General features: G+C 41.4%; 3 protein-coding genes across 3 annotated transcripts; all 3 read right to left on the bottom strand.

Annotated features, from left to right (window-relative positions):
- Nucleotides 1-313: 313 nt before the first annotated feature.
- LOC131779314 (solute carrier organic anion transporter family member 4A1-like) lies at nucleotides 314-14,170 on the bottom strand. The gene is made up of 10 exons (XM_059095860.2): nucleotides 14,045-14,170; nucleotides 5,982-6,108; nucleotides 5,600-5,791; nucleotides 4,434-4,810; nucleotides 3,442-3,844; nucleotides 2,971-3,148; nucleotides 2,352-2,496; nucleotides 1,957-2,132; nucleotides 1,255-1,469; nucleotides 314-441 (listed from the first exon to the last, which is right to left on the bottom strand). The coding sequence occupies exons 2-10, from the start codon at nucleotides 6,103-6,105 to the stop codon at nucleotides 341-343; spliced, it is 1,911 nt and encodes a 636-aa protein (XP_058951843.2). The 5' UTR covers nucleotides 6,106-6,108; nucleotides 14,045-14,170; the 3' UTR covers nucleotides 314-340.
- Nucleotides 7,400-10,691, bottom strand: LOC131797670 (uncharacterized). Its single transcript, XM_059115334.2, has one exon. It carries the CDS (start codon nucleotides 10,539-10,541, stop codon nucleotides 7,764-7,766), a length of 2,778 nt encoding a protein of 925 aa, XP_058971317.2. The 5' UTR covers nucleotides 10,542-10,691; the 3' UTR covers nucleotides 7,400-7,763.
- Nucleotides 10,547-13,502, bottom strand: LOC131797669 (uncharacterized). The gene is made up of 2 exons (XM_066172486.1): nucleotides 10,637-13,502; nucleotides 10,547-10,560 (listed from the first exon to the last, which is right to left on the bottom strand). The coding sequence occupies exons 1-2, from the start codon at nucleotides 13,047-13,049 to the stop codon at nucleotides 10,547-10,549; spliced, it is 2,427 nt and encodes an 808-aa protein (XP_066028583.1). The 5' UTR covers nucleotides 13,050-13,502.
- Nucleotides 14,171-14,589: the final 419 nt, after the last annotated feature.

Raw genomic sequence — 14,589 nt, 5'->3', positions numbered from 1 at the left:
CCATACCACAAACTTACTTAAATTGTCACCGCAACCAGTGGAGGATGGTTTTTACGGCAAAAGATCATGATCGGTTCATATTCTCTTGTTTTACGGCTTCTGGTTAAAATTCTTTCCATTATGGTCACCAGAAAAAAAATTTGCGGATAATTTTTTTTTACGACGAACGGTTAATTTTTGTCAATTTTTACGCCTTACGACTGAATTTTTCGGCCGTTTCTCGGCTTATGGTTGACTCCATCGAGACCCTCCCAGTTACAGAGGCCGGCTTATATAGACAGTCTGACCGTCACATTGGTTACTTAATTAAGTACAGATTTTTTCGACAAAGACTCTCCCGTCATTTCAATTTCGTTTTTAGTTTGGTCTTCTTTACATCATCTTCATCGTAGCTTGATTTGCAAAACCAAAAACTCAGGAAAAAGAATAACACAGCCAGACCTGAGAATTAAGAACGAAACAATAGTTAGACGAATTTAACACTTGAAGGAAAAACAGGTGTTTTAAGGCAGGCTTTAACAAAGGACAAATTTAGTCTTTTGAGTGCATTCAGATGTCAAACTTTCCCTACCTCGATACGACTTATTGTAAACTTTAGAATTACTCTTAGTTGCTATCGGCATTAAAAAGCGAAAAATAATAAACTACATTTTTACCTGTTACAGATATTTAAGTAAAGAATACTTGTGAGCTACAATCATGAAATTTCAATAAAAAAAAACTTGCAAGAAATACAGGCTTCGACGGAATGTGAACTCACGCCACCCATATACTAGTTGGACTACCAAGCCACATGTTGTATTATCGTTGCATTGGTTGCTCGTGACAGCGAAAGGCTTATGGCTCCTACGAAGCACCTACCCAGGTTTCACTGAAAGTGCCTCGTTTCCCAAAAAAATTTGCCTTCTGCCTTACTTTTTATTGGGTTTAGTGTTATTAACCTCTGATACCCCTAAGTTTCACATCATGAAGGTGTTTTCCATAAGACTGCAAAGAATTTGGAATAGTTATGGTAATGCAAAAGTTTGAGAAAGGGCAAAGGTAAAGAATGTCATCCTTGGTGGAGGATTTCTTAGTTGGGTGGCGAAAGGTTTAAAGTTGTTTGTTTGATACAAAGTAGGTTAATGCGCATACAATTACAAATACTACGGAACAATGTACTATGCTTTTTATCTTCCATCACTGAAAAAATCAGAAGCTGTCCTTTATTTATTCGATCGATGATGGCAGTAACCTCGCTGGCTGAAACCTTACCTTTCATAATACATCCCAAAACTGTTATTGCTAACGACAGCTTCTTGATATCGTATATTTGACATCGACCTCGTTTTCCGCAGCTTTCTCCCCAGAGAAGGCAAAGATAGTCAAATATCCAACCAGTCACAACGGGTCCTGGCATAAAGCCAAGAGAGCGCTGGAAAATAAACTGGAAACCCAGGGAGTAGGATCTTTGATTATACGGTACACATCTGTGGAGAGAAAAATAGAAAAGTCGATTGATATGAGATAGCCCTGGACGCTTTTGAAACTTCGTGAATACCGATCACTTCCAACTATTAACGTTTTTTTCAAGAAAATCCATCAATGTGTTATGAAGAAGAGCGTCACCAATTTCTGGAAATGTCTTTCACGAAGGCAGTGAATCAATGATGTATACTATGATAATCTCGTCTTGTTCATTGGCAATGTTGAAAACACTGAGATCGTAATACATCCGGGTGGAGAATTCCCTGTAATCAGTCTAATAAGACTACTCCCTGTGTATAATTAACCCCAAATCTACTCTCATGGACGTTTATTTGGTTCTGACGTAACTCTTAGTCCCAACGAGTGGAGGCGCGGCTGCACCTCCGTGTAAATTAGTCAAATCTGATAGTCAGGGGACTATTCGCAGTGATTCGTCGGCGAATCTAGCAGTGTTAGAGACATTTTCCGTGAAAGGAAACATTTTCTCACCGTAGAGCGACGGTTTTGCTTGGTATTGCCGTTAGGAAAACGGCTAGGAATAGCAAACAAGAAACTAAGAGGAAATACAGAAAATTCTTGCAGCCTGGTCCTCGGTCGCAGTAGCGTTTCGTGGCTGTTGCTTTGGTCCCATTCCCAATAGGAGGAATACAACTACACTGGTATGCCTGAAAAAATTATTAATCTATTTTTAATACTGAACGGAAAGTTGTGAATTTTGTTGAAGCTGAGTAGCTTCACAAAGTACAGGGATCATGTTGTAACCTAATTTTTTTAAACTGAGATTACCTCGCAGTTCCTAAGGTAAACGCAATGCTGAACCGATCAGAGCGCGAAATCCCTTTTTCCCTAGAGACTATTAAAACAAACATGTGTGGATTTCATACCTTAGATCCTTCCACTTTTGAACATCCAGCGTGGCAAGGCGAAAAATAACTCAAGTTATCCTCTCCACACACGGGATCAATATTTGCGATCGAGCAACTACAGTTCGCATTGCATGGGGCTGTTACACTTCCGATTTGTGACTGGCTATTCGTGATAAACGAAAAGGTAAAGATCAAACCATTAGAGCCCCAATGATGTCAAGGACGTAGGTGAAAAAAAGCTTCTTCTTATGTAGAGTGAAACACCTTGGTTAGGTGGTGTATACTTTTTGGCCCGTGGCCCCACCCAGTATAAATATAAAGTAGGATTCTACTTAGTTCTACCACGACATTCATATGAAATTCTGGCCTTATTGGGATATTTTTAATTATCATTCCCACCAATACTGAAAAAACTTTCATCCTGATTTATTCATTGCAGGAAAAGTACAAAATTAAAATTGGCTGCAATTTTCCAAGCTTATCCAATTCTTTTGACTAAAGTTCTTCTGGTTTTGTATAGTGATGCACCAGAATACTGATATGTCACCCATGCCATTTACTTATATTCCTGAGAGTCGAGGTGTGCCTCTATAGATCACTTTAAATTTTTTTTCCGAATGACAGAAATTTTCCACACCTTTTGTAATAGGGTTTGGTGATACCCGCCAATTCGATCTGATTGCATCCCGGGATGATAAAAGTTGCTGCTGTCCATACGGTAAAAAGTTGAAGAAAAAGGCAGCACATTGCAGAAAGTCGGCACGACTTCTTCAAATTAAACCGCCTAACAATGACACCACTCAAAAAAATACCACCTGAAAGAAAAGTTAAATAGACATACGTATTAATCAAGAGACGATCAAGCTAAGAGACTCTTCCTAAAAGCCTCCTTCCAAGAGAAATCACCCTGAAGTTATTTTAGACCCAACGTATTTGTCTTCGACCGGGAGTATTATTAAATGCACATTGCACGCTGAGTGAAAAGTTCGGAGAACTAGCATAACAGACACTGAATACGATGACCTTGTAAGCACGGTTCTCTTAGAACTCCAAGAGCACGAGACAGGCAAACAAAGGGATAGCAAAAAAGACAAGAAATTTTAACCACCTGTGGCACCTACAAGGAACACTACCCCAAGAGTAACACCAGCCAAGCCTGGGTTCGGATTAAATTTCAACTCGGCGAACTTGCTGATAAAGGCTCCCAATCCGGCCCCGAAAAACGATGCTGCAGTTGTGGCCATAGTGTTAAACATGTACGTTGGATTCTTTAAGAGCTTGGTGGTGGCTGGAACGATATCTTTTAAACTGCCTAGTAATCTGTGATATTTTTTTGGCAAGTTTCCTTCTTCAATGGCTTTATCGCGCATCTCTTTTGATCCTGGTAATTCACGAGGAAATCCAAGGATTACAATGGCGCAGACAAAAATCACCACACCGGTTGCAATGTATGCTAACCACCAGGCCCCAATCCACTGTGGGTGTCTTGAGGTTAAATTAGCTCCTTCAGGCTATTGTATAAACAAAGTATACATGTTAGTAAAAGAGAGCATCATGTTCAGCTCTGAAAATCACTTCAAATACTCTCTGTGTTCATTTTTTCAAAATTCATTTGAACGATCCCTACCACTTCTAATCCCACAAATAGATAGCTATAGACAGAAATTAAAATAGTTACTCAGCCAAAGTGAGTGATTTCATAGACAAAAGGACCAGTCATTATCATCACCTGGGGGGTTGGGGTCGAAGAATTCTGGGGGGATTGTACAGTTTTCAGGGGAGAGCGGAGGGGAAATCAGTAGGGGAAGGGGTACTGCAGAAAACTGACTCCCCATGAAGGGGGATCAGAAGTATATTACGGAATGTTATTGGGGGATCCGGTAAATGTTATTGTTTCACAGCCAACAAAAGGCAGCTTTAGTGATAGTTATTCTTATAATACTGAATTCATTATTAGCTAGTTTAGCTAGGCAAAATAAGATATTTTTTAATCTTAGATTGTGCTGATAGATTATACGGTGTACAAATAGAGATATCTAACCAAATCCTCCGACCCCCACCCCTCCTCTCCCAGGTGAGAAAAAATGATCGCTTTTTAACCTGTTTTATGTCTACGTAGACAATGTTCAGAATCGGTCCTCCAACCACAAATCCAAGCACACTGCCTGCCACTGCACCCGCGAAAAATATACCGAGGTATATTGGCGATGCTTTAGGATGAACATTTTCGTCAATGTAGGCTGGTGCGAGGGAGTACAACGGTGTAGTGCCTGTACCCATGAGCAGTTGCGCCAGACAGAAAATAAACAGGTAGAACCTGTTTGACTCGTATCCGGAGAAACAGGCGTTACCAGTTGAGCTGTTGCTGTTCACCATACACTCTTCAACTCGTCTGTAAATGTCTGTGGTGTTTATCACGACAGGTTTGTACGGACTAGTTAAGGCATGAGGAAGGAAAAATACAAAACAACCAATACCTGCGGATAACCATAGCACCATAGCAAGGATATCAGTATCTGGCCGTATCAGTATCAAAGCCCCCCCCCACACATGGAAAGACAAAGTAATTTTGGTTCACACTTTGGCGAAAAGCACACATAGGCGCAAGAACTGGCATAAGCTCAAGCATAAAACAAAAAAAGTGCTGAAACATTAAAGTTTTTTGAGACAGATTTCTTTTGTTACCGGGGAACAAGAAACTCATAAGTTAGCTTCGCAACCAAACATGTGGCTTCGACGCTTCGTAGCTCAGTTATAAGTGACACCCATATTCAAGAGACAAGGGGTTTACTGTTGGTCAAAGGTTGAACTTTATTCAGCCTTCTTTATCTGCATCGACTATAATGGCAGTCACTTGTGAAAATCAAATCATGCTCTGGTATCCAGCTATCCAAAGGTCAATAAAAAAGCTCCCCATAGAAATGTCACCAATATCTGCAAAACTTGTTTAAAGAAGTCTAACTTGGTTAAAAATCCTTCTGCATCAGTATACATAAGCGTTCAAGTCCCACAGATTGCTAACCCTCTAATTCTCATGAATGACCAAGAGAGAATTTCTCATTATAGTGTCAATGCAATATCAAGCGGACAAGGGTTGAGAATAAAGAAAAATAGCGATTAGGGGATTTTTAGTTGATCCAATACCAAATTCTCCAACCTAACATCATAAGAATTATATGACAGATAGGAAGGAGAATTACTGATGAGATCTTGGGAGTGAAAGAGTTAATGAGAATATCAAAAGAAACTGTTATATTCAATCAAACCTGTGACAAGTGTTCCATATCCCAGCCATCTAATCTTGTTTCCAAATTCACCGTAAAAACTGACAAAGCAGACAAGTACGATGGCAGATATGTCGTTGGAAGCAGCAATGATTCCAAGATCTTTGCTATTGAGCTGAAATCGTTTCTCTAACGTGGGCAGATTTATGGCTGTTATTCCATTTACCGTCATGCCTGTTGTAATAACAATTGCACAAAATTAACTGATGATACACCGAGTTCATGTTTGTCCATTTTTAAACAAACTCTCCTGGTCAGAAACCCATTGTATAGTAAATAAAAGAAAAGGAGCATGCGTACTTCCTGATAAGAACAAACTAGCTCAACTACCAAATCAGGAAAACAAATCTCACTGTTAACTAACTTTGCACAGTCGCAAGTATGGCGACCACGAAGAGGAAACATTTGGAGTTATTAGCAGTCTGGAGCCATCCTGGCTTAAATGAAAACCAGCCGTATTTCAGATCTTCCCTCGCAATCGTAGCCATGTCCTGGAAGATAAATCAGAAATCAGCAAAAACTACCATATGACAAGGATAACCAACCTTACCCGTGACTTACTCTGGGTTTCATTTGTGTGACAAAGTAATCCGGGATTGCTTTAGTTTTATTTAACTTGCTCTGTGATTGGTCCAGAAAACGTACGCCATACTCGGCAACCAATCAGATGCAAAACTAAAAACAATCGTGATTTGATCACTACGTTTCCCGCGCTTCAAGCAGCTTGCTTGTTTTTACGTTGAGTTCTTATTGGCTAATGATAATTTAAACCTTTATTCTAATAATCTTAAGCTAGAGCATCCGAAAAAAAAAATATTTGCTATATGTTATGAGTCTTCCTTTTTTCTTTCCATGATCTCGAGGCTTGATTTGAACAAAAGTCGATCAATTTGAAAACTGTTTCTTCTTCCCTGTTTCTGATGTGATTACAAAAGGTAGTAATGCTCTTGTCCTCTTGAGGCACACTGCAATGACGAACTGAACAAGATAAAAATAATACAAATTTTTCACAAATTGGATTACCCTAACTTTACATTGCTAATGCAACAACCTACTTCTTCAGATTTTGCTTGTAATCAGTTTTTACGATAACTTCTGAAATATATGTTGAAGCATATGAGACGGTACATTTCTAAAAGATTGTATTTGTACGAATTGCGTTTCCTTGAGTTATTTTTATTATCACAGTGTGCCTTTTATCTTTAACCTAGCAGCTACGTATCTAAATCGACCTCACACCGGAACATGTTTGAATTAATTTGACAATACAGGCCCAGGCGAGAACCGATTGCAGGTGGTAAGTGCATTCCACGGCCGAAACAACATGCACTTGACGGTCATTGACATTACTTTTATACATTTTGAAAACGATACTCTTTGACAGACGACTTGCTTTTCTTTGTTAGATCGTATTTCTTACGATAAGCTTTATTGTTCCCTTTTAGTTTCTGCGTTTTGTCGAGTTTCTTCTCTTCTTATCAGCAAGTTGTTTTCCGTACACGTGAGAATTTCATTTCTTCGCGAAGTTTACCGCAAAGAAAACGTACATCCTTAGACTCTAATGTCGCGGTCACGTATTGCTTTTTCGTGACCTAACGGGTCAAGTTAGCACTCTGTCCTCGTCTTCTTGTATCGATTTTCTTTGTGTGAAATAATGATATTCATCATGTTTGTTTCCTTACTCGGAACTGATTAGATCAAGTGACCACCACAAACCGTATAATATTAAGCCAAGCTTTAATAATTATTCGATCTAAAAGAAATACATTTATAATTCGCAATTAGAACAAACGCAAATCAAGTCTTTATCTTGTAACTGAATTCAAAAACTTCAATATAAACTTACTTCTGTGGCGGGTCGTTACAACAGTCTCACTTTACGGGTTAGCAGATTCTCCAGGTAAGCGGATTTAGAGACAGAAAAACGATAACAAAATAACTTCTTTCTCACTTCGATTCTGCTGAAAAACTGACTTAAACATAATAATCTAACGCTTTTAAATCAATCTATTGAATTAATGTCAATCACGATTCTTGTCATCGAATAAATCTGTCAACACGAGGCAACGCCTATTTATTAAACGAAACATTCTCCGCCCCGATAAGGGCGTAGTCCTTATCCTTCTTGAAGTCAGCCTAATTTTATTTAGTCGTATCCCTCAGCAGGATATATAACAGCAATCTTGGTGACTGGGCGGCTGTATTCTCCGGCTGGTGTTTTTACTTTGACATTACGGACTCGGCCATCTGTCCCGGGATACACCTCGATTACTCTGCCGATGGTCCATTTACCTCGGATAGCATTGTTGTCCGCCATGACTACAATGTCATCGACTTGAACGTTTCGCCTTTCTGTATGCCATGCCTTCCTTATCACTAGCGCTGGCAGTACGTCTCTGCTCCAACGTTTCCAGAATGACTCCACAATTTTCTGCACAAATTCTACACGGCGTCGCGGGTTTTTCGTGTCTTGGAATGGGCCTTGAGGAACTTCCGGTGTTGCTCTTCCAAGAAGCATGTCGTTCGGGCATAAATATTTGCCGTCATCCGGGTCATTTGGAACACGGCCGATCGGGCGTTGATTAACGAGATTTCCGACTTCTAGCAGACATGTGTATAACTCGAACGGACTCAGAACCTGTTCTCCTATTGCCTTCTTCAAGGCACGCTTACAACTTTTGACGAGTGCCTCAGCACATCCGTTCTGATGAGGGGCAGCTGGAGCGGTGAACAGCCAGTTGATACTTCTTTCAGCGCAGAAATCACGGAGTTTGTCAGAATCTAAACCTTCGACCATTTCGCGCAATTCCCGCTCTGCGCCAACCATTTGTGACCCATTGTCGCTCAATAGCACTGCCGGGTATCCACGGATAGAGAAAAACCTTCTTAGCACCTGGATAAATTCCATTGTTGATAGGTCAACAGCTAGTTCCAGATGGACGGCTCTTGTGTTTAAGCACGTGAAGATGACGCCATAGTGCTTTCTTGTCTTGTTGCGCCCTATCTTCACATTGTATGGACCAAAGTAATCGCACGAGGAATAGTAGAACGGAGGCGTTTGCGGTGCTAAACGGAGAGCTGGCAGGTCTGCCATCAACTGCGTCTCTGCCTTGTGTGCCATTTCTCGACAAGAAACACATTTAAATTTCACAGCCTTACTGAGCTTATTCGCCTTCAAGATCCAGTATTTTCGTCTTATTTTTGCAGTCGTGGTTGCTACTCCAGGATGCCCATGGTTGTGCATATGGCTTGTAATTAACAGGGATATTCTGTGCTCATTGGGAAGCAGCACTGGGTGTTTTTCTTCGTAGGACACGATTGCTTTGTCAATCCTTCCTCCGACCCTGATGATCCCCTTGTCGTCTATAAATGGGCTTAATGTCTTGAAGTCTCCATTCTTCATTCGGCTCTTTAAATCCTTTTGAGCACTTTTGATCCATGACATCTCAGCCTTCTTTAACTCTTCAGGCATGAGAGGTCCTTCTCGTCCGCTGAGTGTGTTTCTTCTGAGGCGTATCTTCTCTGTTAATCGCCTTATCCACGCGGTAACTCGTATCAGTTTCCGCCAACTGGAGAAATTCTTCACATCGATTACATTTCCGACATCTGTAGGCGGGACTGTAGTGACAGCATTAACGTGGCGACGCTCCATATCTCCTTCTTGTTGCAGTGTAGCTGTTTGTACTGGCCATTGTTCCTCTGGCAGTTTTAGAAATTCTGGGCCGTTCATCCATCTACCCGTCAGCTGCTTTACATGTAATCCTCGCGAGACATCATCTGCTACGTTTTCTTCACCGGGAATGTGCTTCCACTGGCTTGGGTCCGAGTTATTCTGGATCTCCCCGATCCGTGCTGAGACAAACGGCTTGAAACTGCGGGAAGGACTTTGAATCCAGGCAAGTGTGATGCTGCTGTCAGTGAAGAATTTGACATCGGCGAATTGAATCGTACACTCTTTCACTATCGTTTTCGCGAGGCGGGAGGCGAGAACGGCTGCTTGTAATTCCAGGCGTGGAATTGTTAGTTGCTTTAGGGGTGCCACTCTAGACTTAGCGGCAACGAAGTTTACTTCATAGGTTCCTTGTTTCGTTTTCTGGCGGATGTACGCGCAGGCCCCAAAGGCTTCTTGTGAGGCGTCTGAGAAGACACACAGTACTGGTAATTCTGGAGTTTCGGGTGGAACCAGGCACCTCTTGAAACCAATCCGGTCAAGTTCCTTCATTTCCTTGAAGAGCTGGATCCACTTATCCTTTACATCATATGGAAGCTCATCGTCCCAGTGAAGACCAATCTGCCACAGTTCTTGTAAACCTATTTTGGCTCTGATGACGAATGCGGCAGCGAATCCAATGGGATCGTAGAAGCGGGCAACTTGACTGAGAAGAGTTCTCTTGGTCATCTTTACTCCACGGTCTCCTGAATAATCTGTCAGGCACAGTAAATCCACTTTAACTTTGAAGCTGAACTCATCTGTAACATAATTCCAAATCACTCCAAGCACCTTTTCTTCAACTTCTTCCTGGAACATCTTGAACTCATTTTCCTGATTTTCTGTCTTGGTTAGAAGTTTGTTCGACGTCCAGCCCTTCACGCCAAACCCTCCACTGTCGAGTACTTTGTCTAGATCTCTTGTCAACTTCTGAGCTTGTGCTACAGTGTCTACAGAACCACAAATATCATCCATGTAGGAATTCTTTGTGAGCACCTCGGCTGCTTCTGGGTAGTCCTTCTTGTTTTCTTCAGCTGTTTTTCTTAACGCAATTTGAGCCATGGCAGGCGCTGGCTTATCACCAAACGTCAGGACTGTTTTTACGTACACATCAGGTTCTCTTTCCGTTTCCAAGTTTCTCCACAGGAACCGATGAACATGTTGATCCTCTTCCGGGATGCGTATACGGTGATACATTTTGGATATGTCACCCATCACTGCTACTTCTTTTTCTCTAAACCTCAAGATTACTCCAAACAGATTGTTCAACAAATCAGGCCCCTTAAGCCAATAATCATTCAGTGCGTGACCTTGATAGACTGAAGAGGAGTTGAAGACGATTCGTACGGGTGTGCTCTTCTTCTCAGGTCGAATAACGGCATGGTGTGGGATGTAATGCACCGGGCCTTTGTAATTATCCATTTCTTTTCTGGACAGCTTTCTTGAGAACTGCATCTCCTTCATTTCTTCCATCTGTTTGTCATAAGCCACTCCTTTTTCTGGGTCTTTCTTAAGGCGTCTCTCCGTACTTTCCAACCGTTTCATCGCCAATGGCTTATTATCCGGCAACAGCATGGGGTCTTTCTTCCAGGGGTAAGGTATCATCCACTGCTTGCCCACCTTTTCACACGACTTGGAAATGATTTCTGCTTCCTCTCTTTCGGCTTGCGTTAGCTTGTCAGCCTCACAAACACACGGTTTAACTTCTACTCCCATTGCCTCAGTCTTCCAAAAATCTGACATTTCTACCGGTGCAGCAAATCTTACATGGTAGACGCGGCCATTCACTTGTGTTTCTCCTGACGGTCCACCGAAAACTACCCATCCTAGAGGTGTTCTTCTTGCAACTAGCTGTCCAGTTTGCCTGGTCTGTCCAGTATGCATCTGGGCGTGGTCGATTCCTATTAGTAAATCGACTGGACCATTGCCTCTGCGTATCCTTTCGCTCTCCAGTCCAAGAAGCTTGGCGATCGGTCTAAGCTGGACTGCTGACACTTCCTCACTAATGCGCGGAATTCCAATTGCCTTGATTGAGAACATCTCGGTGTTGTCAATTGATGATACAGGAACTTTGTAAACTTTGGTCTTGATCGTCTCCTCTTCTCCTCCCACTTTCGTAAGTGTTACGGCGGTGTCGTTTCCTTTGAGTCCCAGTGCAGCTGCTGTTTCTTCGCGGATTAGGCTGATCTGCGCTCCCGAGTCAAGGAGAGTGTTGCTTTGCTTTTGGAACCCATTTTGACCGTAAATCTTGCATGTTACCACCGGCAAAAGAGTTTCATGTGGCTCGGAGAGTGACGCGACGCCAACTTTGACTGCGGTGCTCTTGTGAAGCAACGGGTGATGAAAATGCATGCATTCCCTTCCGTTCTCGGTTTTCGTACACTTTCTACGTCTCCTACAGTTGTCAACTCGGTGTTCTCTTCCGGCTGCTTTCATGCAACTAAAGCACACATGGTTTTCTTTGGCGACTTTTATACGTTGGTCGATACCGAGGGCAGCGAATTTAGGGCATGTATCTGGCCAATGGGACGAGTTTTTACAGTACCAGCATTTGTACCACTTCTGGTTGGGAGCTTCGACTTGCAAGGCATAGACTGATCTGCTAGATCTCAATGGAGCAGTAGCACGCATACGTGATTTCATCTCTACGTCCATCCACTTCATCAGTCGCTCTAAAGTTGCTTTTTCTCCCTGACGCTCCAAGTCTCGTGACCAAACCTTTCGATCATCCGAACACATTTTTTGCTCAATGATAGATAGCATGTGACTGTTGTCCATGTCATTTTGACTTCCGACTTCCTTCAGAGTGTTGAAGCTTCGTTTAACCAAATGGACTAAGTCGCAAAATCTTGCATCTTCTCCTGGTTGCAGAGCTCTAAACTTTACTATGTCTTGCGTGATGGTGTCGGACACGAATCTTGGATCTCCGTAAATAGAGTCCAAATAATCCCACGCTGCCTTATAGTCCGAACCTATCCCTTTGATTAACTCTAATGGTTTATCTTGCAGACATGTGCGAAGAAAAGTTATTGCATCTCTTTTGCTGTATTTCGATTCTATCGCGTGCTTAAAATCGGCGCGAAAAATGGCATAATCTCTTACGTCTCCGGTAAATTTAGGCATCTTTGGCTTTTCCATCTTAAAACCACAGGCGCCGGTTGTAGCATTGGGGTTTACTTCATGTCCGGAAACAACGGATGTGCCTTCATGGTCTGGTATGAAATTATCATTACCGGAACTTGTACTTTGATGGGTGCTAATTGGATTGATTGGATGATCATTATCGCCGGAACTTACACTAAGGGCGTCTTCTTCTATTTGCATATTCAGAATTCCACTACTTCCCGGCTCACCAACACCACTATTTTTCGTTTTAGATGCTGTAGATGTATGATTAGTTTTCATCGGGGCCTTTTCCTTACTGAAGAAAGAATCCAAATATATTTTTGCGTCCATTTCCATTGACATAAAGTCTTCTTGGCATTCCCCCATCCATCCCTCTTGCACTTCGAACTCAGTGTCATCTTCGATTAAACGCGAATAATTTTCATGCTTCGCCACAAGATTGTCAAAGGCTAACTGCAGTTTACTTAGACCATCTCTTACCTCTTGCTCTGGTCTTTTCGCTTCTATTAACTTCGCTAAGGACTTTCCACAGCGTGTGAGCGTTCCTTTGGCAGTCCTCCGATCAGTTTTGGCAGTTTTCAGGGCTTCCTCCGCCATGTGCTCAGGATTGCGTAGTTCTTCGTTACAACCCAGAAATCGAATGTAATGTTTCCTTACTCGGAACTGATTAGATCAAGTGACCACCACAAACCGTATAATATTAAGCCAAGCTTTAATAATTATTCGATCAAAAAGAAATACATTTATAATTCGCAATTAGAACAAACGCAAATCAAGTCTTTATCTTGTAACTGAATTCAAAAACTTCAATATAAACTTACTTCTGTGGCGGGTCGTTACAACAGTCTCACTTTACGGGTTAGCAGATTCTCCAGGTAAGCGGATTTAGAGACAGAAAAACGATAACAAAATAACTTCTTTCTCACTTCGATTCTGCTGAAAAACTGACTTAAACATAATAATCTAACGCTTTTAAATCAATCTATTGAATTAATGTCAATCACGATTCTTGTCATCGAATAAATCTGTCAACACGAGGCAACGCCTATTTATTAAACGAAACAATGTTCCTATTTGGCGGTGCATTAACCCATAGAGCTTATATCTTTTTTTGTCGGCCAAAAGTTAGGTAATCTGTTTTTGAATGTATACCATACATCATTCGCTTAATATGAACGCAGTTTATTAAAAAAAACAGAATCGAGAACACAAATGTCAATAGAAAGACATGCTTTAACAGTTTTTCAAAAGGAAACGTTTCAAGTATCACGCATTTACTACATTTGTTAAACCTGATCTCAAACCGAATAAATCATTCAGGTAAAATATTACGACTGTTATCCTCAAAGAATATGAAAGCTAGGCTTTATAGTGATGCATGCAACCTAAAATTACTGAGTGCTCATTTATAGTATTTTTCCTTTTAAGGAACATGATTGTGCCTGAACCGTTAAAGCAGCCGGAGATTTATCGTGGCACTCCTGAATATAGAATAAACCACAGATTAATTTGTTCCAGGTACACCCTCTTGACTTGCAAGCAGAATATTTTAGGAAGTGCATGATCATGTGGCAACAAGCCGGAATATTTACCTGGATGGTGACTTTACTCCGGACGGGTCAGTGATATCGTACTATAACAGACCAAATAACCACCGAGCTTCCGGCGAATCTGACTGTGGGTCGGTATTACGTGGAATGAGTACGTGCACTGCACGCAAGCAGGACTTGATAGACTTGATATGCCTATATATGGGAGATGCTCAATCAACGTGGAGGATTTCGTGTTTGTGGGAAGCTTAACGAAGAAGAAAAATACTTCTTAATCACCTCGTGATAACAGGATGTCAGTTAACAAACTTGGCAAAAATTCAGTTTCAAAGGAGTTACGTTTCAGCAAGTTGTCCTCCTGCGAGAAGCAAAATTGCCTTAAACATGGAGGAAAACCAAACAATACTAGTTAAGGAAAATAGGAAAATTAGGAAAATAGGCCAAAATGAGTAAGGGTAGTTGTGGATGGAAAATATTAAGGATTGCTGATGAAAAACTGTCGATCCGTTTTTCAGCCATCTTAAATGATGGAATTTCGAATCTCGTCATTTTCAAATTTCAATTCAAAACCCGTTTCTTCTTTAGCT

Source organism: Pocillopora verrucosa, chromosome 9 (assembly GCF_036669915.1).
Source record: "Pocillopora verrucosa isolate sample1 chromosome 9, ASM3666991v2, whole genome shotgun sequence".
In the NCBI taxonomy this organism is placed as follows: domain Eukaryota; kingdom Metazoa; phylum Cnidaria; class Anthozoa; order Scleractinia; family Pocilloporidae; genus Pocillopora; species Pocillopora verrucosa.
This window is presented reverse-complemented; position numbering and strand designations above follow the sequence as displayed.

What these genes read in the sequence shown, in the direction of transcription:
- LOC131779314 (XM_059095860.2), bottom strand. Translation starts at nt 6,105, where the DNA reads ATGGCTACGATTGCGAGGGAAGATCTGAAATACGGCTGGTTTTCATTT. An exon ending in GTTCCTTGTAGGTGCCACAG is followed by an intron (nt 3,149 to 3,441) that starts GTGGTTAAAATT and finishes CTTTTCTTTCAG; the next exon opens with GTGGTATTTTTTTGAGTGGT. An exon ending in CAAAAGTGGAAGGATCTAAG is followed by an intron (nt 2,133 to 2,351) that starts GTATGAAATCCA and finishes TAATTTTTTCAG; the next exon opens with GCATACCAGTGTAGTTGTAT.
- LOC131797670 (XM_059115334.2), bottom strand. Translation starts at nt 10,541, where the DNA reads ATGGGTGACATATCCAAAATGTATCACCGTATACGCATCCCGGAAGAG.
- LOC131797669 (XM_066172486.1), bottom strand. Translation starts at nt 13,049, where the DNA reads ATGGCGGAGGAAGCCCTGAAAACTGCCAAAACTGATCGGAGGACTGCC.